The sequence below is a fragment of the Aythya ferina genome (assembly GCF_964211825.1).
Source record: "Aythya ferina genome assembly, chromosome: 2".
Lineage (NCBI taxonomy): Eukaryota > Metazoa > Chordata > Aves > Anseriformes > Anatidae > Aythya > Aythya ferina.
The window spans coordinates 150,030,617-150,058,220 of NC_140297.1; the positions used below are offsets into that span (position 1 = coordinate 150,030,617).

At 42.9% G+C, this 27,604-nt stretch overlaps 1 protein-coding gene across 2 annotated transcripts in view; it reads left to right on the forward strand.

Moving 5' to 3' along the window:
* NSMCE2 (NSE2 (MMS21) homolog, SMC5-SMC6 complex SUMO ligase) overlaps window positions 1-27,604 on the forward strand; it is a 128,117-nt gene that overhangs the window by 24,583 nt on the left and 75,930 nt on the right. For both annotated transcript variants that reach the window (XM_084507728.1, XM_084507729.1), the window contains one exon: window positions 4,640-4,746. In XM_084507728.1, the coding sequence (XP_084363854.1) occupies window positions 4,640-4,746 (107 nt within the window). The remainder of the gene's footprint in view (window positions 1-4,639; window positions 4,747-27,604) is intronic.

Sequence of the window (27,604 nt, forward strand, 5' to 3'; positions counted from 1 at the left end):
GGAGGACATCTTGCTACTGTCTTCTCCAAATGTTTTGTGTGAATTTATTCGTAAAGATTCATAAAGCGTAGGCTGATAGCTTTATTTTTTATTTTTCCAGATGCGTTGTCCAACTTTAATTACAAACAGGTTTGAGTTGACTAGAACTGGGGGCAAGGAGATGGGGCAGGGGGAGTCTGCACTTCTTTTTTAATGTATTTGCTTAAAAAAAAAAAAAAAAAAAAAGCCAACAAAAATGCTTAGCTGTATCCTGAATTGAGCATGCACATTCTCCCGCAGAAGATGGAACTAAATCCAGGAGCCCTGGAGCCTGTATTCCCCTGCTGTCAGCAGTAACTTGAAACCTGCTGGCCAAGTGTGTGTTTTTTCATGCTGCTGGTGCATACGAAGACAGCTGCCTACTACTGCTATTGCTGCTGGCTCGAGTGGCAGATGTTTGTGTTGCATCTGTTTTAAAAGTCTGAAATCCGCTGTCAAAATCTGTGGGCAACGGTTTCCCATTCCTCTTTTGCCTCAATGATGGAAAAAACAGCATGCAGCCTGGAAATTCGGAGTAACCTAATATGTAGTGCAAGAGGTAGAACTCCCAGTGTCCTGTTTTGCTTAAAATTGGAAGCAAATCATTTTCGTTAGCCAATAATAGGAAGATGTCAATGTTGATATTTATGTTAATCCACGCTGTCTGTGCTTAACTGTTCATTTTATGGACTGTTATACTTGGAGGCTTGGAGCCCGCCTGTAATTTCATGATACTCCAGCCTACTTTGTGTTTCGGATAGTCTGCTGTGGAAGTGAATGATTATTTTAATTGGTACGCCTTGGCTGGAGGTCAGCTCTTACACCATAAATAAGCAAATAATGATGCGGTTAGTAACTTTTGCACAGAAAAAGAGAAAAATCCTTTTTTTTTTTCAGTGAAAAATCTTTAGAAATTTGCTAACTTGTGGATGTATACTGGGAACCAAACACTAAATATGAACTCAGATGTTAGAAGGAAAGCATGTTTGGGGCAAACGGGGGGCATTTTAGACGAGTGTTAATATAGAAAGTGTTAAAACAGAACTGATTTGACTATCCCATTACTTTAACTTCTGTTTTAGCACTTTGGGGTTCATGATATGTAACCCTGCCCTGATTGATGACAATTTGAATCAGCAGTGAGGCACCTGAGCAAGATCAGTTTGATCTCGTATTAGAAATGAGAAATCGAACTCTTGCTGATCTCTTTGTGTAGTTTTGTTACTCAATTTTTAGGGAGACTTTTCAGAGTAGTAGCCCCGTCGCTATTATAAAGAGCGTTCATGGAGTCATGTGAGCTTGAATTCATTCTTACGAAGAGGGGGGTATTCAGCCAGCCAATTTTAACATGAAGCACATGAGCCTTTGAAAATGAAAATTATGGCCTTGAACTGGGCTTTCTCTGAGTAAAAGATGTAACGTTGCAAAATGTGTAATCTCTGGGTGGTGAGGGTAAAGGCTTGTGGAGAAATGCTTACTAAACTCAACGTATTTAGCCTAGATAACAAGGAGACTTAACTACAGCATGCAACTTCAATGGTATTTTGTGGCAGTAGCCAAAAGCATATGCAGAGGGTTCGCAATGCATTCCTTAGATATGGATTAGAAACAAGATGAGGATAAATTTTGATTAGATAGCAGCGAGGCACCCATCCAGCACTCGCAGAGCGGCTGGTTTTGGCGTTGAGCTGGGCTGTTGGCCTGCAGAGGGAAAGGTCTGAGTGCTTTGGAGAGCTGGCTGGAGTCTGGTCAGAGGGCACTCAGCAGATAACGCGGTCCCAGTCTGGTGGGAGAGGGAGAGTGCCTCGAGTCTCTCTCTGCCGTGAACCTCCAGAGCCTTTCTCCAGGCTGAAATAAAGGTGGCGGTGGGGTTTGTGGAGAGGGTAACACACAGTGCCATTTCAATCTTCCAGAAGCCTGATGTCAGAAATAAATTTGGATTCCTCTTGTGATTATAGCGCTATTAAACTAGTGGGTTGGTGGAATTTGGTGCAGGATGGTGATTAGGAAAGAGAGGTAAGTCTTTCTTCCCTAATTTCTTGTTCCCCAGTAAGGTGAGGTCAGCTGGGATGTGCTCATTAGTCTGTGGGGGTGTCTGTTGTACGGAAACGTCGAAGCTTCTGGGATCCCTGCCTTGGTGAGCTGTAAAACTTCACATCCCCATACAGAAACCCACGGCTTCTCACCACGTGTGCTCAAGGTCTGCTCTGCTCCTTACCAGGGAGGGGCAGAAGTGATCTTAACTCACCAGGGGAAAGGAGAGTGTGGTGGGAGCCATGCACAGGAGGGCTATTGCCATGTCTAATGTACGGCTGTGATAGTTTTGTAAAGGCCAATGGGATACCCTGTAATGTTAAGTTTTCTTTTAGGTCTCCTTTAGGAGTTGGGAGATGAGTGGAGCAATGTGGGAGACCTCCTCTTAGCTCTCAGGAGCTTGAACTGCAGGTGGAAAACGTGCTCCAGTATCTGTCATGGGGCACAAATAGGGGCTGGCTGTCGCTGGCCTGTAGGCAGTCCTTCAGACCCATCTCTATTTCCATCGTGCCTTCAAGGGTGTGCTCTGGTTGTGTGTTAGGGTCGGACACATCCAGAGCTTTCACATTATATATAACATAACACAAAGAGCCTCATGGGCATGGAAGCCCAGGGAGACAGCATTGACTATCGCTGGGACTTAAACCAGGCCAGTGGATGGGAGGAACGGTCAGGACGTGAGGGATGTGGGGCAGGATATAGTTAGAGATCATGTCCCTCCTCCCTGAGCTGTTCCGGCTCGGTGTGCTTTATTTGAGCGCGCTTCCCCAGCGCAGTGGGATCAGGTGAAGCGTTATTATTCCTTACCTAAAACTTTTTGTGAAGTCAGGACAGGTGGCGTTCATGCAGCTCTCTCGGTGTTCAACAATGCACTTCTCTTCCCCTAAAAAAAAATAAAAATAAAATCGATTTAGGCCGCTGCAGTTTCTTTATGCCGTGGATGTGATTCATTCTGGCCATGGGAGGAGAATGACAGTCACTTGCTGCACAAACCTTTCCTGTGATTCACGGAGTGCCGTTTGTGGCAGCCTCCAAGGAGGCGCTTCATTCACATGCTTCCTAGCAGGAAGGAAGGAGCACGGTCACAGTTACCAGATAGGGCATGGAAACGGGGTGGGAGGGAAGGGAGAGGGGAGAGGGAAATGCCGATTATTCAGAAGAAAGATGCAGGGATGCCAAAACTGTCTGCGTTATTCATTCATCTGCTTAAAGAAAAATGGACACATACCAAGCCTGGATAGACTTACAGGAAACATCATGACTGTAGTTGCCGTGTTCACAAAATAGTATGGCTTATTATGGATCTTTTTGGGGTAAATGTGCCTTAGCACTTTTCCTTCTGTCTCCTGGATCCATTGGTGTGGTGTGCGGCTCCTCCCCGGGTGATGCATTTCAGCAACAACTCCAGGTTCTGCTCATACACCACGCACAGCTTTATGGTAGCGCTGTGCAGAAAGGGATGTTGGTGCTCCAGCACACTCACACGGTTAGCAACTTGAGAAGTGTGCTGCCTTGCCAAATAGGAAAACATTTCCCTGTATTCACACACACAAAAAAAAGCAGCTATACAGTGATTTTCTTCCTGAAAATACCACAATTTAAGGGCGCTTCCACTGCTTGTAAAGGAGAACCCTCCATTAAATGACTGCCCCCAAAATAATGCTGTGTGACAACCTGGGGGCTCTTTCACACCTTCCAGCTGTTTTTTCTGTACCTGAAAACTGCAGAGTGGGAATAAAAGGGAGCAGGAGAAGTAGAAACTTGTTTCCTAGCACCTTAATTTCCCGAATGGGTTAGGGGTTGTGGCTGGCTGTCCTCCCACAGGTGGCAGCATTTGGTGTGGTGCGTGCCCCTGTGGCAGGAGTTACTGCTGCCGCCTGTTCAGCCCTGCAGCACCCACCAAGAGCCCTCACCCAGCTGAGGAGATGCACGGCAGGTCAGAATGGGAAAGCAGAGGTGTAGGTAGAGATGAAAGGGGTGAAATTAGGAGCAGTGTGGCAGAGAATGAAAGTGGATGTGAATTACTAAGCACGTGGCCTTTATTCATTGATTTTTCACTGGCAATTAAAACGTTACTGTCTGATTCACCAATACTGTTCAGTTTTCCATTACTTCCTGGGTTATAAAATGCTGGTTCTGTTTTGATTTTGCACTAGCTGTGTTTATTGGGGACAAAGGGGTCTGGTTATAGCCGTGGACTATACTGTGCTGAGAGGGCAATTCAGTTTCTTCTGAGTACTTCTGAGGCAACGTGATGAGTCATGAAATACAACTTTTGCAGAAAATATCCTGATTGCCTAATGACTAGGTGCTGGTAGATGCAATTACACACACTCTCTCTTGTTCACATGAAACCAGGGAAGTGTCCTTCTGAGTAAATGTTTGTTCAAGTTACCCAAGAAATGTCAAGGTTTACAGTTGCAAAATAGGAAGGAGGTATATGTTTGAGGAGCTTGAAAACACCTGCTGTGCCTTACAGATGTTGTAAAAAATTCACATTAATGCCTGTCTTCATATCTGTAAAACAGAAATGCTGCCTGAGACTAACACAGCTGATCATCCCTGTATGAAATATTTTGTTTTGCAGATGATGCGGAGGATGTTAACAGTATGGAGAAAGTCATGTTAGAATACGCTGCAATGGACAGAGAACTTAATCACTATATGGAAGCAATCGAAGAAACAGTAAATCAGGTAAACTGTCACCTTCTATTAGTCACAAAAACATGTCCTTATCTAAACACCATCTTTTAGTAGATGCAAATGTTACATTAAAAAAACAGAATTTGGGAAAAATAGATCATCAAACGGTATGAAATACCAAAGTTGCCAGGACAACAATTAATTTTTCTTCCTGCATGCAGCATGATCCAGTTCCTAATTGCACGTTTTTGTGTTACTGCTTTCCCCAAAACTCTTGCACCAGTCAGAGTACGGGACGAGCAGTGCTTTGGGAACATTTGAGGACCATGTAGTTAGGTCACCGGTGTCTCAGATGGTACTGGTTTCACGTGCAGTGGGAGACAGGAGCTGTGTAAGGAGCGGGGCAGCTGATTTCAGGCATAAACGAGTGGTTGTGGTAGGAGAGGAACTAGTGAAACCTGGTTTCCAGTGTCTTTCAGCCCACATGGATTTGCTGATCCTTAATAAAGGCTTTCCCATGCTGTGCCCGTGCCCCTCACTGCCCACCAACCCCCAGGGGTGCCTTGTCCAGGCCACCAGGCCCCTGCTGCTGCTTCACCTCGCCAACAGCTCGGGGTTGTGGCCTTCAGCTCTCACCAGCACTGCCTGGCCAGCGGCAAGCAAGGCATCAAAAACTTGGATGCAACGGCAGATCCATGCATCGAGAGAATCAGTTTCAGTGCTGGCTACTTGATGGCTTTATTTTCATCAAGGGAGGTTCCAATGGACATCAGGAACAATGACGTTAACATGAGGGTGGTCCTGCACTGCAGCAGGCTTCCTGGAGAGGTGGGTATGCCCCGTGCCTGTCAGTGTGCAAGAGGCATTGGGATAATGTCCTCATAAATATGCTTTGGCTTTTGGTTAGTGCTGAAGAGGTCAGGCAGTGGGACTAGGTGGTCTTTGAAGGTCCCTTCCAATCGATTCCATCGCATCCCATTCTGTCCCATTCCATCCCGTCATACTCAGAGAACTCAACTTTAAAAGTAACCCATTTTTTGGTAGCTGCAAATAGACTTTCAAGCATCAATTCTGTAGGTATTTCTCTAGAGGAAGCAAATGCATGTCCCTGATTTCCCTTCAAGGTATAAAATCTGTGTTTCAAGGTACGAAGGCGTTAGAGCATTTCAGCTATTTTTTTTTTTTTTTTGCTATTTTTAAAACAAAGGAGAGGAAGCGATGCATTTTTGCACTAGCTCTATTCTGAGAAGTTCTGACAGGTTTTCTTTTAGTGAGTTTTATAAATCATCCTGAGTCAGATGCTCAGCTGAAAAATCTTCATCCAGGTAATTAAATATTGCATGTTTAAAAGGAGCTGGAGACTGTCTGCATCAGCAAATGTTGGACAGCATATTCAGTGTCCCCCATGCAGTATTTAAACATGCATTCAATGGACATGTCACCATCATTGCAGAACTCGTGGTTTACATTTCTCAGAAATGGGACAGGTCAGAACTTTTTCCTCTTCTTTGGAATATTCAGTATTTTTAAAGTTTCCCTAATAAAGCATAAGGTAGTGCTCACATCATCGGTGATTAATGGTGTATACCTGGACTTCAGTGACATGTGGTAGGTTTATATTTTGATTATAAGCTATTAACTAAATGGTTTGTTATTATTGTAACAATATCATAGGAATTTCAAGTAATTTTCAACATTCATTCTTTTCTTTCATTATTCCTGTGTATCAGCAAAACACTTTCTTCATATTTTAGGAGTATAAAGAGGAAGTCTGTGCCTTAGCTAGCAAAGCGCTCAAATCCTGTTTACATCAGTTGCCTTTACTCATGATCTTTAGGTTAAGCATAGGCTTAACTGTTTGTTGAAGCAAAGGCAATTTTGTGGGCTTAGGTAGGGCAGTGATACAGTCATGATTTTTGGACGGGCTTCAGCAGCATCTGTTGTGTGCACACCTATACTTGTGTGTAAAGAAAGCAAGTATTGGAAGCTTGGTTTGCTTTTTTTTTTTTTTTTTACCCCTCCCTAATTTAACTTGTTTAGATTGTGTCAGACTCCTCCTTGCTTTGCTGAAACAAGCTCCTTCCCTATTCTTTCATTCCTAAGACTTTAAAAACGCAGCTCCAAGATGTTGAGCACATTTAAGGGTTTGCGTGGATTATCAAGTCAGTAATGACTAATTTATTAGCCCCAAGCCATGCTTCTCCTATCTTTTTTTCCCTGCCTCACTCTAGGGAATTTTCTGTACTTTCCACTGCCTGCATTCTGAGCAAACCTTTCAGAATAAGAGAAAGAAATGCATATAGGGTTCTGCAGTAGAACAAAGATGTGAATTGTTCCCTAAAAACCAACAGCTCAAGCTTTGTTCTGGAGGGTAGCTGCACGCCGTGCCTCCAGAACTGCACAGCGGATCTCCAGTTACCTGTCAGAGATCAGCTTCAAATCTGCTTCTGGGAAACAAAGACACCGTTGCTGAATTTAGGGCTGCACCTGGAGGTAGCTGTAGCAAGGCTTGGGTTTAAAATAGCCTCGACTGGCTTGCTCCCTGGCTCCATCTGAATTCCTTGCCTGAGGGCTTTCCCTGCGAAGTTGCAGCAGGTCACTCAATTTCACAAGCAGACTGGGTTTTGTCTACTGTATTAATAGTGTTTATCTCAAGCTGGACAACACGTTTTATCCGATTATTTTGTCAGGGTTTCTGCTGTCATTTTTTTCTCATCTGTGTGTTTTTTTTTTTTCAGACAGCAGCGAATCTGAAAGTAGGTTGTACGCTGTGCTTTGCCTCCTAATCACCTGCTTGTAGTCCATGTCCAGCTGGGAGCTAGCAAGATAAGGAGGATGGCATCAGTTAAAATTCCTGATTTATGGTTTTATTATGTGTACGTTTAAATGACTCGCAGAAAGATACCGTACAAAAGAAGTATGTACTGTAAATAACAAGTAACTAGTACGAGATGCAGTTACGTGTTCTTAAACGTGGAGTTTTTATTGGTTTGGGCTGCAGTGGATGGAATGCAGAAGGTGGAAATTATCGGCATCGCCTTCTGGTTGAATCAGCAGCCTGTTGAGTAAGAAGTGAGCAATTCAATCACAGTGGTTCCAACAATAGGCTGTGGGAAACCCTTTGACTGTGGAAACTCCCTGTGCCACTGGATTTTCTTGTAACTGTGGAATGACTGGACTCCTACTGCTGCTGCCTTCTTGAGTTTTTTTTAATGAGTATTTTCAAAATAACTTAGCCAATGTTTGGGCCCTTTCCATGCAATGTCAGGGCAACACTCTTATTTTTTAATGTAGCAACAGCACCAGAGGACTGACGGAGCTGCAGTACCTCTTGCTGACTTCATACATTGGAGTGGCCCAAGCGATGGGGACCCAGGCTGGCTGGGCCAGCTCAAGTGTCCCCTACTGTGGGAGCGCTCTCGAGTGGCCAGAGTGCCAGCATATTGTGCCTGCTCTGTCTCCTACTCTGCTTTCTAGATTAGAAAGGGTGTTGGCCAAGGATTCCAATTGCTTTCTCATCTTTTCAAGCATTTAGATTCGTGGGGGGCTGAAAGAGCTGGGATAATTTTTCTGAAGTCCCCAGGCTTCTCTAAATAAAATGAATCACAAGATACTCTAGCTCTAGCTAGAGAGCAAGGAAGACATAACTAACACTCCTAATATTGCATTATTTGTGCCTCTCTTTTCTTCTCCTGCACCCCCATGTCTCATCTCTCCACTAAATTTGTCAAGGAAAGAGGATCTGGACTTTTTTTTTTTTTCTTTTTTCCCTTCAAATTAGAGAAGCGTTGATTTTGGTAGTGGCACACTGGCAAAGGTGACTTGGTGCTTCCTGCTGTAAGTTACTGCTTTGCCAAATGGAGATCGATCTTGCTTGCATCCTGTCTTCCTTTTGCTAAGTCTGAGCACTGTGAGGAAGCCTGAAATCTAAGCCTGAGTGATGTGGAAGGACAGCATAGGAGTTGTGTTTAAGAAGAGTTTTTAGCATCATATGAAAGAATGGCTGAGAGCTGGAAGAGGCAGACAGAAGGGTAAAGGGCATGGGCTTGGGACATTGGGAATTCATAGAGATATACAGAAAGGAGGCTGCTTGAAAGAGTACTCTGAAAATGAAGCTGTTAAGCTGGAAGAAATAGGTCGGAGTATTAGAACTTCTCATGTTGCTTGGGTTTTTATCCCTGCCCCAGCTTTCCCGTGCTGTTTCAGGTGAGTGATTTGTAGCAACGTGTCAGTGGCTGCTTGTGTCTTCTGTGTTTCCTGATTGTCCTGCACAGAAACAAGTGCTTGAGCTCAGCTTGTAAATGAAATGAATGGTAATTATAATCTGAACACACGAAGTGGAATTAAACACGTTCTTCGTTGTTTTTTGCCTATAAAAGTACATACAATCGGTGTAGGTGTGCATCTTGCATGGGAGTTGAAGCCTGGTTCACTCAGCCCCGTGTGCTGTTACCTCCCGTCAAGTGTTGAGTCTTCCCTTGACAGCAATGAGGGATGCTCCCGTGTTCCTTAAACAAAACCAGTTTTGTCTCTACAAAATATACAAGAACTACTCATATTTATTTTATATTTGTGGTAATAGTTCCTTTTTATTAATAAAATAAATATAAAAACTATTTATTTCTGGTGATAGCTCATTGCAGGGGCAGTAGGGGGATGTTTGTTAGCTTTGTCAGTAATGTAGAGCAGATTAGTAAGTATTGAGGTCTGTTATCTTCGTGGCCAAGTGTATAGGTTTTAATCCTGCTCAGGAATAATTCCATTCAGTGCAGTTTGTAACTGACCTAAGCAGCATTGCAGGATAGGAAAGAATCCTATTTAAAACTCAGGAAAGTCCAGGGGCTATATTTGACTCACAAACGGTTTAGAAGAATTCCAGCTTCTTGACTTCGCACATAATGCTCTCCTGACTTGGGCAATCCTCCTCGGCCTGAGAAAAATGAAAGGGACTTGCAGATAACATCTTTGTTACCCAGGCTCTGCCAGCGTAGCTGTGCTGGCACTGAATCCTGCTGGAGAAGGCTCTGCCACTATATCCAAGTCGTGCCTTTTGACCAAGCAAACAAAGCCAGCAAAACACGTTGAGGAGTGGTGGCTGCACCTGCAGCACGGGTTTTGAAGGAACAGCAAGGTCAGTCAGGGGATGTGGTGCCACCTGGCCCCCGTGCTCCTTGGTGGCACAGCTGTGGCAGCAGAGCTAACGTGGTGACCACATCCAGTTCGTGTAGCTGGCACTGAGATTAGTGTCATCAGTGACCCTGCTGCCTGTTAAGAGACAGGGCTGGGCCTCAAAATCAGGTTGTCACTTGATCTTCTAAGGGCTGAGTACTGGGAAGATCATGAATCCCTTGGGTTTGTTGTTTTTCAGTTGGTTCAGGACTCTGCCAACGCATGGTGATTGGCACTGGGACACCCCTTATGGTGCTGTCATTGAAACCATTTTTGACATGAAGCTTCCTAAGGCCTTACTGGGCTTGAGAGAAGCTCAAGAAACAGCCTGGTTTGGTGCAGATGCTTTCTTAATGAGCACTTTGCTCTTCTTTTTCTTCTTGCTACACTGTCATGACAGCATGTTTTAGGGCAAAATCCACTGGTGATATCTGTATCTGTAACTGTGACCTTTACTGTTCCAGCTGACTTCAGAGTACTGGCTCTGTTTGGTACGTGCAAGGTATCGGTGTTTCTTGGTCCTGAAACTTTGCATGCCAGTCAGGACAATTCTAAGACCTTCATTTCCTCAAAAAAAGCCTTCTGCTACACAGAAGCTGCTCAGGAATATGTCTTTGAAGTCTGCTACCATGAAAGTGGCTTTAGTGAAGTTGATAAATCATTTCTTGGGCTGGTAGGAAAAGTAGAAAGAGCTCTTGTAGTCTTTCACTGCACTTATTCTGACTCTGTAATTGTAGAAGCCAGTGAATCTATCTCAAAGTTCACATATAGTGTGCTGAAGTGCCCCATCAGCAGCAACATTCAGTCCCCTGGTGAAAGACACCGTATGGGTGCAGTGTTTTCTCTCTCATCAAATAGCAAATAGATTTCTGGAGAACTTGCTTCATATTTAAACTTACTGTTAACACTGGGTACCTCTATGGCCATTATTTTGGTACCGTGGATGCTAGTTGAAATTGCTCGTTACGTCTTGGTTCATGTGCTATTCACCAATGAAGCCACTTCAGACCAATAATTCATCTTACAGAATAAGCAAAATACAGACATTGGGTCAAATCCTTATCACCACTCATGCAGGACAGGAGAGGAAAATAATATGACTGTAATTGTGCCTTTGTGTGGGTATAATGCCATAGGGCTTGCTAAAACTTTTGCAGGCAGACTCAATTCTTGCATTTTCTGGCTTTGGAGTTCTTTAACTTTTTAAAGTTTGTTCTTTGCAATTCCTTTGACATAGTTTATTGTAATAGTGTAATGCTTGCTTTGTCCTACTGCAGTCCCCAAACTGCAATTCAAACAGTGGTGCTCTGTTGCAGTCATGTACTGCGTTTGCTGCGGAAACTGGGACAAGGATGCATTTCAACACATTTCTAACATTTACTTTCTAATATTTACTTTACCTTTTGTGTCTGTCTCTGTGTTGGGCTAAGCATTTGATGAAAGCTGTTTTTTATTATTATTTTTTTTGTTGTTTTTCCCAGAATTAGTAATCCATGTGTATAGTTCATTACAATAATCAGAGAGTGGTTTGGGTTGGAAGGGACCTTAAAGATCACCCAGTTCCAACCCCCTGCCGTGGGCAGAGATGCCACCCACTAGATCAGGTTGCCCAGGACCCCATCCAACATGACCTTGAGCACCTCCAGAGAGCGTTCATACATTAGAGTCCGCACGTAATAATCTGCAGTAAAAATGCTTTTCTAGTAAGCGGTATTTAAAGCAGTAGGAGTAGTGTTCTTTGATTTATGTGGGTTATGTAGCACATCTTCAGTAGTGTCTCTGAGTGTCTCGCAGCAAGCATAAAAACGTGTCCTACTTTTTGGATACTAGACCCTGGAAGCCCTTGCACACACGCATAGGTTTGTTTGACTTCGCTGTGATTATTTGCATTTGTCAAGCTAAATGTTTTGCTAAATATTTGCAGTGTCAACTCTGTAGCTGCTGAAACGTCTCTCGGCCTGTGAGGGTAGAGGTGAGGCAGCGGGGGCCACAGCTGGTGAGTAGAGCGAGGGTTTGAGGGGAAAGAAGTGTGCTGGACCTGGGACGGATGGAAACGGGACCTCTGTAAGTGGGGTGGGAGCAGGGAGAGTATTTAGAACAAACCTGCAAAATAAATCCTCAGGATTCAGTCTTAATGTGAAAGTTGCATTGGTTGTGCTGGGCAGCAGAGCTGCCCAATAGGTGGGAAACCAGCCTGGGATGAAGGAAGGACCGGGAACTGTTCTCAGGTCTGCGAAGCGCTTCTGTGGTTGACCCTTACAAATTGTTTTGCCCCGAGCCGTGGGCTACGGTCCCGTGTTCGTCAATACCACTGGTGTGCCGTGCCGAATCACCCGGTAGCACGTCCAAATAAGCCAGATCACACGATATCACCCTCCCGCTGGCTGCCAGCCACCTGCAGAAGGGCAGACGCTACCTGCTGCAGCATCACCCGGTGCAAAATTAGAATTGGCAGAGTGGGTTGCACTTCATCAGTGCGTCATGCAGCTGTGGTGCTTTTGATCTTGTGCTAGACATACTGAAACTGAATTTACTATCTGGTGCAACCACGATCCCCGTTTCCACATCTGTGAAATGCGAGCAGCATCCCATATCTCTGTCTGTAAAAGAGATTATTTTTCGTTTCTATCTGAAGCTTTCAAAGCAGTTTGAATTCTGCTTCGTTATGATTTTATTTGAATGCTCGGGATGGTAATTGGCAGCCTGAACTGTTTCTGGAATTCCAGAAGGTCACAGCAGAGAGCAACCGAAAGGCTCTGTGGTTTGGATCCCTGCTTTTCTAGGCAATGGCTGCGTTTCAGAGTCAACACGAGTTAATTCTGTCTGGCTTAGCTTAGCCTAGAGCAGGGAGATAAAAATATGAAATGTAGGTGTTGAGGTAGACGGGCAGTGCAAAGTAAAAGGCCATCTTCATCTCAAATCATGGATTTATTTTGTTGATGATGATGAAACTCATTACTGGAAACACTGGAGCTGGGGCTTCACTAGACCAGTAGTGAAAATAGCCTTTCCAATTAACCGCCTCATCTGAAAAGCTCCTGCTGACAGTCCAAGGATTTAAACGCTGGGGCCAGGCTTGGGGGGAGTGCTAAAGGCTGAGTGATTCTCAGCAGCGGGGGTTTTGACTTGCAATTAATTTCTCCTGTTAATTGAACACACCCAGTTTGATCAGTGTCTTTGGGGAGATCATTTTGGAGTGCTTTCCGTACTATGTCTCTCTCCAAATGTTTGGTATTGTTTTAATTAGTGTAATTGTTTCCAGAGATTATATGTGTATGTTTGGTATTTCCATATTCCTCCCCCAAAAGTTTAAATGTTAGGCCACTCGTTTAAACACGTGCTCTTTCTCCTGGTGTGTTTTTCCCCACCTTATCAATAAAAGCATTAAGCTCCACAGATTTTCCCTCTGCATAATTCCTAGCAGCTTTATAATAAATCACAGATAAAATGCTGCTTACAGCATTAACTGGATCATATTTTATTTTTTTTTTTTCGACTGTTTGGCTGCTACTACTGAATACACTGCATTCTTGTGACTTCATGACATGCATTGATCTGAGTGCCCATCTTTTACTGGATTACACACTTAGGGCCTTTGCTAAAATGGGCACAACTGAAGGTTTGTGGAGCGTTTCATGGTTTTCTTTTTTCACGCTGGGAGTTTAAGAGCAGCTTTTTGATGTTTCTTTTATTTCGCTGCCTTAAATAATGGATTGCTCAGGATTTTCAGCACTTGCAGGTAACCTGTTCTGCAGATGTGGAATTGTCTTTCCTTCTCACCTTTCTCATTGCTCCCGTTGATGGGAGGCAGTGCTTTGATTTAAAAGAAAAAAAAAAAAAGGAGCGTGCCTTCTTTGTGGTTGTGGTTTGCTGCAGTATGCAACTCTGCCTACTTTAATGCCTCTTAAAATTAATAAATGTATACATTTCTGCTTAAAAGCACATACACATTTAATCATCTTTCCAACTTGAGATAGAGGATTCAAAAAAAAAGACCTAAATCCTGCCAGAAATCAATACCAGCTGTCATGGTATCTCCTGAATGCAGTCCCGCTGTTGATAACCTGCTGTGAGTTACAAACACTGCGCTCGATAATAAAGCTTGGCAAACTGAACCAATTTCTGGGCTCTTGGATATTTAACCGAGCTAAGTGCGCGACCCGACCGAGCTGATTTAACCAGCTGAAGTATTTCATTTACCCCCAGACTTGTGTGTTAACACCGAAACATATTTTAAAAGCGTGTGCATCAATACACTCAGATCTTCCTCGTAAAGTGTATTGCTCACGTTAATGGGCTCACACACATGCACCTGATAAATTCCCCAAAAGCAGAGAAACTAAATCTCGGTGATGTTGCTACTTTTAACTCAGGCTTTTTTGGAAATGGTTGTGCCTTGCTGCCTTGCCACCGCTTCTGTGGGAACATTTCTCAGCGTTTGTTCCACTAGATGCTCATCCTTTGTTGAAAGCTGTTGCTGTGCTATTTTTTCCCCAGCAGTCTGGTGTGTGGGGAAAGGAGAGTAAAGTAAGGGCCTGGATGCAAAGGCACGGTGACAAGGGTTTCTGGAGAGATGGCAGCTTCTGCAGGGCAGTCTGGCAGGGTGTGGTTTTGTGGTGTGTGGTAATTGCTGTAATGAAGTGTGGGCTGTGGATGAAATGTTTCTCCACAGATATTTTTATGCTTACTTGGAGGTGATCAAGGGATACAGGTAAAGGCTGGGCTGTGCCAGAGGCAGTACGGTCCAGTTCAGTACAGTCTTGCAGTGAAATGGGGTGTTTATGGATTCAGCTATGAAAATCCCCACCGTACCCATTTATCATAAAACAACCCTGCCTTCCTCCACTCCAGGCTGCTAAACCCCACAAACTGCTGCAGTCACAGCCCTCACCACCACCTCTTTCCTCAGGAATCACAGAGTCATCGAGGCTGTAAAGACCTTCAGGACCATCAAGTCCAACCATCAACCTGACCTACCAAGTCCCGTCGCTAAACCACGTCCCTAAGTGCCACGTCCACAGGTCTCTTAAATACCTCCAGGGATGGGGACTCCACCATGTCCCTGGGCAGCCCCTTCCAATGCTTAATCACCCTCTCTATGAAGAAATTCTTCCTGATACCTGATATAAACTTCCCCGGTGCAACTTGAGACCGTTTCCTCATATCCTATCGTGTGTCACCTGAGAGAGGAGACCAACACCCTCCTGGCTGCAGCCTCCTTTTAGGTAGAGCCATGAGGTCTCCCCTCAGCCTCCTCTTCTCCAGATTAAACAACTCCAATTCCCTCAGCAGCTCCAAATAAGTCTTACTTTCTGGTCCCTTCACCAGCTTTGTTACACTTCTCTGAACGTGTTCCAGTAACTCAATGTCCTTCTCGTAGTGAGGGGCCCAAAGCTGAGCACAATATTCCAGCTGCAGCCTCAGCAATGTTGCATACAAGGTTGCCCTTCTCTCTCTCTGCTTCCCCTCCTACAGCCCTAGGATTTAGAATCCTGTTCTTGTGCTCTTTTGACCAAAACCAGAGGTGGCTGTTGTTAGTTTGATTGCATTCACTTGGAGAAGACTTACAGAAACATTGGCTTTTCCCCCATCCACAGCAGTGCATGGTATCTCGGTCCCAAGGACAGCTTGTCACCCTCCCTAATCTACCAGTTAAGTTTACATACACATATATAGGGCCTCCTTCTTCGGTCAGGCTTAAAAATGTACATCCCAAGAAATGTCATCAACCAGCTTTGTGTGTACAGCATAGAAAACTATAGTTGTAATGTGTCTTACAGCTCAAAATGACCCATTTCAAAAACCCTCAAACTGAAACCCAAACTCATTCCGCTTTAGATTAGTTCTTTCCATTGCTTATACGTCTGTTAATTTGTTAATAGAACAATGTTTGCGTTTTTTTTATGATAAGGAGAAACTCCAACTGAAGCAAAAAGCACCTCTGAAGGATCATAGGTGTGGCTTTACTGCTGTTCAAGGAGAAACTGACAATTCATTCAGATAAGAGGTGACTAAAATAGCTGTGAGTACAGTCATGGATGGAACAGAAATGCTTATTCACAATGTGTCACATAAAAACAAAGAGCCCTTTAGTGAAATTATCCAGCAGCACGTTTTAAACCAGCAAAAGGAAGTAAGGTTTTATGTAGTGAATGATTAAATTGTGGAATTAATTGCCATGGGATGTTATGGAGACCAGAAGTAATAACTGGTTCAAAAAGCTGCTAGACAAATTCATGGAAGAGAAGCTCCTTGATGACTATTGGACATAAGGATACAAACACAGTCACTGTCTTGGGAAATTGCTAAACTGAAGGCTGACAGAAGTAGGGAAAGTATATGGTGGGGAACAGAGGAATATCTTTTTATTTGCCACTCTTGTTATACTCCAGAATTTTGCTTCTGCCACTGTCAAAGATGAAAATATGCTAGATCCATCCCTGGTCTGATGCAGTTCTTGCATCTTCATGCAACAGAAATCAAACTACACAGAAAATATAGACTCTACAAGCACTACTGCATCCTGAAATCTATGTTGATTGCCTACTTAGCTTTAGAGGTATAACATTTACACTCTGTTTCAAACCTATTTTGTAACATAGTTCTATCTAAAAACTACCTTTCACCTCCATAATTTTAATATATGGAAAGTCTTCAAGGTATCTAGTAATTTATCTCTGTGTTCTTGCTCTTATACTTGATGATTTAAAAAAATCAGTAAATGAACATCTCCTGCTTTGGGCATTGTTACATAATTGAAAAATTCTTAATCTCAAAGCTCACTTCAAATCTGTATCATATAAAACCACACAAACCATTTAATAATTAGGTACCAGCAGATAAAATCCTCCTTGAAGTTAGCAGAGCTACACCCACTTGGACCAAAGAAGAGAGAAGTCTTCAGCTAGATCCTTGTCATGCAGCCAGTTTTCTCCCTTAATGCCCAAGAAAAACTTAATAACTTGTTCTAAATAACAAATCAAGCATGTAACATTGATGAGAGGAAGTGAGCTGCAGCTCTGGGTGTCTGACAGGGCCCTTTCTTATAAATTTGATGAAATTCCAACTTAAGCACCTGCTCTGATCTCAAGCACGTCAGATGGGATGAAGTGCTTTCCTGGGCAGTTAAGGTCCATACAGTGGAGGTTTTCTACTTATTTTAATAGATGAGAAACTGAAAGTTTTAAGAACAGTTCTTGAGATTCTTGGATCAGTAAACAAACAAACAAAAACGGCCTTTTATAGACCATCCAGCAGTGCTATAAACTAGAAAGGTCCAACTGAGGTTGTATATATTATCAACAAAGTTTTGGTATGGGTTGCTTATTACAGGGACAATAAGTAAGAGACCAGGCAGCACATGATATTATTTCTTTTTTTAATAGAAACACTTTAGTTGATAGCACTGTCAGAAAAAAATATGATTTTACACCTTTTCATTTGCAGAAGGAAGCTTGGGTCCAGCATTTTGTAACTCTTTTTCAGGTAATTTTTACCTCTTCCCAAACTCCAGTTTTGCCGTGCCCGTCTTGAACTGAGGAGCTCGAAACTGGGTGCAGCATTCCAGCAGCCTCCTAATCCATACTTCGTAGGGGGGAATAGTAACTTCCCTGCTCCTGCTGGCCACGCTGCTCCCAGTACTGCTGCTGCTGTCCTACGGACAAGAAGACTGCTGAGGGTGCATTGTTTCAGCAGCCAGGTTGGTCATGAAATTACTGAACATTTTCAGCCCGACTGTTCCCCACTGAAGTATTCCGCTAGGGTGCAGGCCACCAATTAGATGTCAAAGTAGTGTTTACCATCAGCCTGGCTGTCCCAGTAATTTCCAACCTACCGACCGGAGCGTTTGATTACATCCACCACCCTGCCCATGCCTGCACAGCGGGTCATTTCATCCCGTAAGGCAATCGGGTTGATCAAATGTGAGCTGCCCTTTGTGTGTCCACCTTGGTTATTGCTGATTGCCTTTTTGTTCCCTGCATGTTCGGAAGCGAGTTCCAGCAGGATGTGGTCCCTAATCTTTCCAGGGGCTGAGGTGAGGCCAACCTTGTACTTACCCGAGTCCTTTCTCGTGCCCTTTTTAAAGACAGGTGTAGCACTGGCCTTTCGCCATTTGTCACGGACCTGCTCTCTTGGTCGTGCTTTTTTGTAGGTACAGGTGTCTTGGAGTCATGTCAGCTATCTCTTTCAGCACTTTCAGGTGAATCTTGTCTGGCATCATGGTTTTGAACACATCCAGCTACTATTTAACTCATTCCTAACTTGTCTTCTGTAACTTATTCCTTGCCAAACAATCCTGGTACAGCTGGAAATCTTGGAGTAATCATTACCCATGAAGATTTAGGCAAAAATGTACTGAATACTTCAGCCTTTTCCATCCCAACAGCCACTAGGTTGTCTCCCCTGTTCAGTAACAACCCCACATTTCCTCTGAGTTTACAGAAATTCTTCTTGCTGCCCTCATTTTTGTTAACTCTAAATGGGCTTTGGGTTTCCCAGTTTTTTCCCTAAGTGTCAAAGCGCTACTTTTGTGTTCCTTTTTCACTACCTATTCTTGTTTCCTTTATGCTGTCCTTTCTCATTTCAGGTCATGAGGAAATCCTTGCTTTTTCAAGTGATCCTTCTACTGAAATTTCTAGCTTTCTTGTACAACAGGATTATTTATTCCTGACCTATCAAGAAGTTATCTGTAAAAGATTCACCACCTATCGTAGGCACCTTTTGTGTCTGTTTCCCAGGAGTTTCTGCTGAAGAATTCCTTGAATAACCCAGGGTCCACTTGCATAAAATCCTGAATCCTAAATCTCCTGCTTACCTTCCTGGCCTTTTTCTGGATCCTGAATGCAGTCAGCCTGTGGTCACTGATCCCAAGCTGCTATCTGTGACCACATTTGCCACTTGTTTGCGCGCAGAGGGCAAGTAGAGTGTTACCCTTGCTTGCTCTCTCTAACATCTGCATTAAAAAGTTATCACCAATGCAGCCTAGAAAGACCTCGGATTGCTTGCACAGTGCCATGGTGCCCACGTGGTTGAAATCCCCAGTGAGGACCAAGGCCAATAAGCGAGTTGTTTTGGGTTATCCACCTCTTCCCCTTGGTCAGATGGTCTGTAACAGACCCCACTGCTGTGTGACCAATATTGCCTTTGCTTTGGAGCAGAAGAGCCCTGGTGGATCAGTCTGTTTCACCCTGGAACTCTGTATGGACAATGAAACACTTTGTAAGCAGGTGCAATTGCCCTTTTTCTTGATTCTCCTGGGACACTATTCCAGCCACGAATGGTATCCCATTAATCTTCGTGATCCTGATCACAGTCATAACTCTCTGACTGCAAACAGGCTCTCAGCTTTTGGTATTTCCCTTAGTGCTGGTACTAATCCAAACACTTGAGATACCCGCTCAGGATTTTCTCCCCAAACACCCACTACAGTTCCTGAAGCAGGAGGAAGCAGAGCTTTATTCCTGTTCCCTGAAGTCCCAGGCTTCCAGCTTCCACCCTCTGCAAGTCCGTGTCTTCTTCCTTCCCTCACACCTTCCTTCTTCCCTGCTGGGGCCTTGGAGAAACCTCTTCCAAGCTCCTGCAGATCTCCAGAGGTCACCCCTGCTGTGGCAGAGCCTGCTTGCTTCCATGGAGGGACCTGAAGCACCAGAAGGGGCTGTGCTGCTGACTTGCGTTGTCTTTTCACCGTGTGGGGAGATTTCTTTGTGCTCCTCACCATCTAACAACCCTATTAACCACGTTGCTTCTGTCTTGGTGTCCTGATGGCGCGGCTCCTTGCTGCTGGTGCCCCCTGGGGTGCTGGAGGAGGAGGAAGCTGATACAGGTTAACTCTGCTCCTCCTGAGACTTCCACCTGGCAGCGAGCCTCCTATCCTGCCAGTTACTTCGATCCCTGCCCCGTTTGCCTGCTGTGGGATCACCGGCACCGCCACACATCGCTTCCTCCTGCCATTCGGCACAAGGGTTGGACACTGAGCGAGTTCTGCTGCTCTACCAGTGGGGCTAGCAGCCCTAGTTAGGGGTAGGCAAATTAAGGTGATTTATGCAGGATTTGTTTTTATGTGCTTTCCACAACAACCGTTCAATAAAGTAAATATACGTTGTTGTTTTCCTCCTGCAAAGTATTTTTAGTAAATCCTCGGTGCCGGTTTTATTGAATGACTAATGCATTTTGGTACATCTGAATTACATCTATCCTGAGTCATTTTGTTTTGTAATGACATATTTAAATGTTTAAATCTCTACAGAAATTAAATATTGTAAAAGACTTTAACCTTTTGTTCTGGGGGTTGGTTTGTGCCTGCATTATGTCACCACAAGCCTCTGCCATGGCCAAGAACTCCTGTAAGCTGAAGACTTTCAGCATGCTGTATAGCAAAAACATTTCTGGAAACCATAAGTGAGCCAACGTGTTTTTGCCAGCCAAAATTCTGTTTTTTTTTTTTTTTTGAATCAGATCTTCCCCTGCGTGCTGTGTAATGTTGTCACATGTAGCATTTCACAATACTCTTGTTGGACTCTGAAGTTTTCCTACGCCACTGTTCACCCAGCACTTCTAAAATTTTCCCTTGTCTCTTCTCAGCCTGCACCCAAGTTAAACTGGGGCTTGTTCGTGGGCAAGGTTTTGCCAGTGTCAGGAAACTAATATAGTTTTATCAGTGTTTCCTGCCTTCTTGCTCTGGGATGAGTGTTTTTTTGTTTGTTTGTTTGTTTTTCTTAATTATTTGTTTTTATTATTTTTGTTTTTATTTTGTTGAACTCACATCTAGGACATGTAAGCTGAAATAAAGGAAGAGGATCTGCAAGTTTTGTGCAGGGATAACTGTTTGCATTTATTGCATGTAAATTCCTTCCTTGAATTACTTCGTCATGTGGACTGCTTCTTGAACTATTTCTTCCCTAGTCTGCTATCTTTCTTATATCAGCTCGTAATGCTCTTTTAGTCCTTGAACAAATGCCTGTTATACCAGGCTGGCGTTATTTTGAAATACCTTACAAGCTTTCACTTGTGCTTCATTATCCTGGATTTGTAATCTGTGTTTTTCCTGACGTGTGGTTTATATTGCATCTTTGCTTGTCTGCCAGATCCATCATTTACTTTGTGAGCTCTTCAGAGCGGAGATCTGCTCATCCTATCATGTCCTTCTGAAAGCCATACCATATTTTTAGAATCCAAAGTGTGATCATCAGGGATTGTAAAAGACCGGTAAGCCTTTATTTTGCTGTCTATGAATACTGCTGGAGGCTTCTTGTTGTCTTCTCCAAGGCAGAAATCAAAAACAAGAACCAAGGAAAACCAACCAAGGAAAAGTTGGTTTTGTACTTGCAAAAATGGATTACGTTGTGACAAAATATTTGAAGTAGCATCCCTCCCTCACAGCTCCTGACAACAACCAGACAAAAAGCACCTACCTTCGAGTGAGTGAGCTGGGACTGTGTATGAGGAGAACTGGAGGTATTTGTAGTGGTAATTCTCAAATGAATGCGACTGTGTTCTGTGAGTCTTTGTATGTAAAATACAGAGAAAAGGATTTTCAGAAGTGCCTACATGATTCAAGAACCATTCAGAAACAAAATGAGAGAGTGAATCCTCAGCTAAATAGTTAGGCAATAACCTGGGATGTGGGAGAGTCAGGTTCAAGTACTTGCTCCAATTATCTTTTAATTAGTTATACAAAGTGGAACAACTTCAAACAGGAGAGATCGAGATGTCTTACCCCTGAATACCCAATAGCCTATGGGCTAGGACAACTCATATGGGATGAGCAGAGATTTGAAAACGGGTCACTCACCTTACTGATGACTGTTTCAACCACCGAGATATTAAATCTGATAGTGCGTGGGTCTTTCTCATCGTTGTTTGTTGGGAAGGATTTGGCTGGCTTAAGCATCTGACTCAAGGAAAGGGTTTGTGGTGGAGGCACCCATCCCCATTAGAGGAATGGGACTGCCTGTCCTATTGAGTCACTCAGACAACTTTTTGACTAGATAGATGGCTTTTGTGGTTCCTGCTTTTTGGCGCTTGTTTTTCTTCACCCATTTTATAAAAAGTCTGGCTGTCTGATTTAGGGAGGGGACTGCATTGGTTATTGGGGTGTCTAAAGTTGAAGTGCTACAATTTGCATCCCTGCTACAGCTTAGTCTCTTTGTGAATCTGGTTGCCTGCCACCAAGCAGGGGCTTATAAAGATGCTGGCAGACCGAACAGAAGGGCACAAAGGACTTTTACTAGGGCTGGCATATTAGACATAAAGGCTTTACACATTGTTGAAATGCATTTGCTGCTAAAGGAGGAAACCATGCTAACGTACTAATTACATCATCCTGAGAGACTCATAATTATCTCTGCAGGATTTCATGAGTCTGCATCCATTTGATTTGTCCTAATTCAGAGCCTTGTCATCCCCATCTGCAATCTCATACCCAGATTGAGCGTGGAAATCGACACAAGCGTTCCTAATATGCAAATAGAGATCTGCAGTTCCACTTCAAAGCAGTAGCTTCTGAAGTGGGAGTTTTAATTATTCCGTTTTGAGTTAGTGACTCTGCAAAAGGTATTTTCTTTTTTTTTTTTTTTTTTTTCTTCTTCTGGTGAGTTGGGTGTTCGTTTTCTTTTCAGCTGTGTTCCTGACACTTTGCAGTAGGCATGTCTCATTCTGTCTGTCAAGCAAACAATGAAATGATTGACCAGTTAATGATCCGTCTATTTACTGATTGTAATCCATAGCTTCCTCAGGGAGTTGTGTGTCCTGTTCTTGGGTTCTTTTCCATGTAATATCTTATATAACAGGATGAGATTCCTCATTCCTCCTCACAGGAGTCTGACATGAACTTCAAGAACAACGGCAGATATCAGCTGCGTATTTTGTAGAACTATGCCTGCTTCAAAACTAAGGTTCCTTGGACAACAGAGTGTGCCAGTGAGGTTGGTGGAGAAGAGATACTCATGAAGCAAGTAATAATATATCAAGACTGCTTATTGCATGGTAGAAGACGGGAACTAAGGGGCACAATCATGATGCAGATTCGTAACAGTTTGAAACGTCAAGTTATTCTCCAGGAACTACCCAAAATAGCTAGTGGTTTGCTGACTTCTGGCTGAAATCTTATCAGATTGTGAATATCTGTTTTCAAATCAAATTTTCAATGTTTTCAAATCCCTGTTGAAAAGTGAGATGCAATTATGAAGGGTAGTTACTTATGGCAAGTTATACTGCTTCACCTTGGACGGCGTATTTTCATTTTGTAGGGGGATGACTTAAGGAGGCCCCTGACTGCTGAGGGAAGCGTGCAGCAGCGGCACGCTCAGGATGAAATACTCCTAGAAGCCAACGCGTGCACTCGGGAGAGCACACACCGCGTGCGATATGCCCTAGGGTCAGCATAACCCGTCCGTGAGACTGGTGAGCCCTGCGTGGCAGGGAGGCACTCGCTCACTCCGCCTGCTCTCCAGCTTCTTTGCCAGTGAGTCAGGAGCCGGTGTTTGATGAGAATGTAATATAAAAAGGGAAGAATGGAGGCATCCCATAATTAAGGCTCGTAATAAGAGAGGAATCAGTTCGGCATGTGATATACAGTGAATGAGTCAGAGAAACGAAGGAAAAATGAGTTTGATAGATGTAAAAGGGAGAGTGCAGTACTGAGAAGTTGTGATGAATTGTGATGAGATGTTCAGAAGGAGCACAAAAAAAGGGAAAGCAAAGTAATAAGACAGGAAGGATAAGTTCAAAACCAGTATTAAATACAAGAGCTAGGACTGTAAATTCAGGGGAGAATTTGGAATGACAGGAGAAGTGAGATCAAGAGAGTTGGCTGGCATAGGGTTTATGCTAGCAGCCTGGGAGAGTTTGGGGAGACAAATTTGATAGCGTTGCAGAAACTGAAACAAGAAAAGATATGTCTATTGAGTTTGGAAATAACAGAAAGGAAATGCTTGCATGCACAGAGTGATATATTTGGAAGAAAATGACTTCTTTTCATGCTTTTAAATCTTACGCTAAGTGACAGAGCTTCTAGTCACGGACAACATCGAATGTCTAGGATTGTCAGCCAGCATAATGGGAATGTTGTTGATGGTCAGTACATACAAAAAATGTACTCATTTTTTGCAGTATTATGGCTAAACTGATGCCAGTTTGACGTCCTGAGTGAATAAATACTTACTGAGTCAGACATGATTTCTACTGTGTAACCTTTTCTTGTCAGCCGAGGCAATGTAAAGAAAAGTGTATTTAAATTTGAGGCTAAGCTTTTCAATTTGTTTTGTTTTTACAAAACAAAGCATTTCAGCAGTATATCTGAGGAGCACCTTCATTTAGGAATTCTTCTGTTTCATGCTCCTTTTTTTCCTGTTGGCATGCAGACACTCTCAGGTAGAGCCACCTCTTCTTCAGCCTTGTAGCTGCAGTAGAGGGCTCTCATTTTTCCCTGTTTCTTCTCACCAGGCTGTCACATTTTGCAGATGTACGTAAGTTAATGCTGCTGTGACACACCTGTCTCATTCACTGAAATTGTTATTTTGACTATGAACTATTTAAAAACTGTTTTAAATGAAAGTTGGATTTTAATTACTTCTAACAACGTGTAAAAATCAAGGGCTTATGTGCAATGGAGGAATCTATGCTGCTGTAGATTTGATATATAATTTCATTTTTATTCATAGTTTTAAGCCTTGTTTGATAATTTACCTTTACATTTTAAAAAAAAGCATCACATATAAATTTCAGGAGAACTGTAAAAGAAATGTCTATAAAAATTTAAAAACTCTTCTTCCATGCTTTCTATTCTGCAGTCAGATAGCAGATTACATCTGCTCTCCACCTTACAGTTAGTTATCACTATCACTACTACTTTGTTTAATTATAGCTTAATACAGTATTCATAAATTTTGAGGTTCGCTTTAATGCAGAAAGTATATAAGCAAGCTGGTTTTGAGCTACGATGTGCAAGTCAATATAAGGACCTGTAATAAAAAGGCTGTTCAGTCTTCATCATATTTCTGGGGACACAGTTTTGTGAGGTTCTGTATAAAAGGGGATGTTTCAGAAACAGGGAGTTGAGACCAGGCGCGCTGGACACACAGCTGACATGGCACAGCAGCAGGTGGAAAGTTGTGGAGGGGTTCGTGGGCATCACAGTAAAGGAGAATGTTTTTAAACGTTTTGATGTTGAAGAAGATTTTGAAGAAGGATTTAAAGATACATTCCCACATGTTTATGAAGAGCTTTCCCACAGCAGAAGAACCAGGATAGAGAAGATGCGAAGGCACTTATTTTGAAAATGGAAGAGGTGGAGTGCCAGCGACTGGCACCATCAGTTGGCAAGAAGCAGCCTCTTGGTGCTCTGACAGATAACAGGAAAGGTGGGGACAGATTCCAAGGATTTTGGAAAATCCATGGAGGGATGTGTAGGGTGGTAATGTAGACGAGATTAATCCAGGCTGCTACACAGCACATGTTGTCTTTGCAAAAATTGGTGACTACAGAGGAACATATAAGCAGCTTAATTTAGCATACAAAGGCTCCTTAATCCGAATTTTCTGACGCAGATCGGTTTCTGAGGCTTTGCTGAACTGTGTTAGCAACAGCGATGGGATCTGTAAGCAGAAAGGAGAAAAAGAACTGCAGCTGAAAATTCTGCCGTATTCTGTCGTATGATACGCTGCCTGCAGGGAACTTTTAAAAACTGGGGACACCTGCATAGCAAAAAGGGTATGTTAGCATTCCTGAGTGTCCTATGCAACTTCATAGAAGAGGATCACTTGTGCATGTACTAGGAAAGCCCACAGTGTTTGCTAAGACAGCATGAGAGATGCAAGCCGTCGGCCAGAACTGGTAAAACAAGAAGGATCAGAATGGAAGTAGGGCCTGGGATTTAGTGGCTAATCATTATATTGAGGACTGTCCCAATAGGAAGCCAGATAGGAAAACATTATTAATGATTGATGAATGTGATGTGTGGAAAGGCTCAAGGGAGAGATTTGTCACTAAGGCATTCCCAGTAACCTGCAAAGTTAAAGGCAGTTTTGCTCCAGGGCACAGACTGGGGCTGCCATTTAGGTGAGGTGCACCCACTTTAGCACCCACTGCAGGTGTAAGTTAGGTGCTATCTATTCCTATTGAACTCTTGGGGCAGCTGCAGTTGCACTCAGTTTTTTTTTTTTCGTTTTTTTTTTTTCTGGTTAGTGCAGCTCTGCACCATCACTGAAATCAGTCATCTGTGCTAAAGGTGGAGCTGGCTCTGATGGATTGATTGCCATCTTGATCCGCGTATTAATATAGATATATTAATTCAGTGAGGCTAGGCTGCAAGTGTCAGACAGGATATATGTTTTTCAACTAATGTCAATTCAAGTAAAGCATGAGTCTGTACTTAGAAATCTTATTGCTGTTTCCCACAAGTTTAAAGGTTACATTTAGTCTTAATAAAAAATGACAATATGACTCACATTGCTGTTTCAGAGAGTACGAAGAAGAAATGCTGTCAGTGCTAAAGAACTTTCAGGGGACAAGAATTTCATCAGATGAACAAAAAAGATTGGAAAAAAAAAAAAAAAAAGAGTAAAAATTGAAAATGTCTGCTTGACTTTCACTAAAGGTATACCTGAGCCATTTATTACACTGAGGAATGTGGAAAACATCCCTCTGGAAAATCAGCTGATTTTAACAATATATGATGTGTGCAGTTGTCCAACGAGAATAAGTCGCACTTTGTATTTGAACAGGGCTCGGCTTCACAGCTGGTATAAATCAACAGGATTTTCTAGGAGTTGATGAAGATAATACTGAATTGTGCTTGTTTTAGGATTTAGCCCTTTCCACACTATGGAAAACATGGGTTTTAGTGATCTCAGTCAACCAGGCAGAACCATACAAGAGTAAACAGGTTGTTAATCTGAAATTACCTTAGGGCCTTTTTCTTCTCCCACTGAAATCAATGTCTAAGTTCCCATCAGTTTGAGTGGGACATTAAACACACTCACACACATACACACAATACTAATATCCATGTTAATGTGTTTTCTAAATATATGAATTAATCAGCAACCTGGTAAACTGGTTCAACAGCCTGATGCATTTGCTGAATCAACCTTGCTAAAAGTGATGCACCACCTGCCTCCCACTTTCTAACATTCTGTGAAAACAAAGACACATTTTGATAAAAGTAGTTATTTTTGCCATTAAAGGCCTCAATCTGTGCTCAGGCAAAATTGCTTAGGACAAGATGTGTTGCACCTCTCCTGGGCCGTGTGTATAAACTATGTTTGTGGCAGAACTTTACGTAGAGAAATAAACGTTAGTATCTACATTGTGTCTTGAAACATAATTCTTGGATGTTTCCATAAGTATTTCCTAAATCCTGTGATTTGCTTGGTATATTTATACATCATATATTGAAAAGCTAAAGAGAAACAAGATGAGGACAGACTTCTAGTTGGTTATAGTCGCTAAGGAAATTCAGTCCAAGCCTTGAGGCAAACCACAGACAGTTGAGCTTTTAGGAATGCTGAAGGGATTAAGGTGCTACATATCCATTAACTTTCTTCACTTTGGTATTTTGGGAAAACCTCACCTGTAATGATTGCGTTTATTGCTGTCTTTATGAGCTAGTTTTACACTATTGGTAGCAAGTAGTTTCAGTGCTGATATTCAAATGTGATCCCCTTTCACTACTTCTTTTTACCCCTTTGGACTTTTCAAAGCAAGGCTCAGGGGGTCTTGGAGAGAAACACAAGGATGTTAA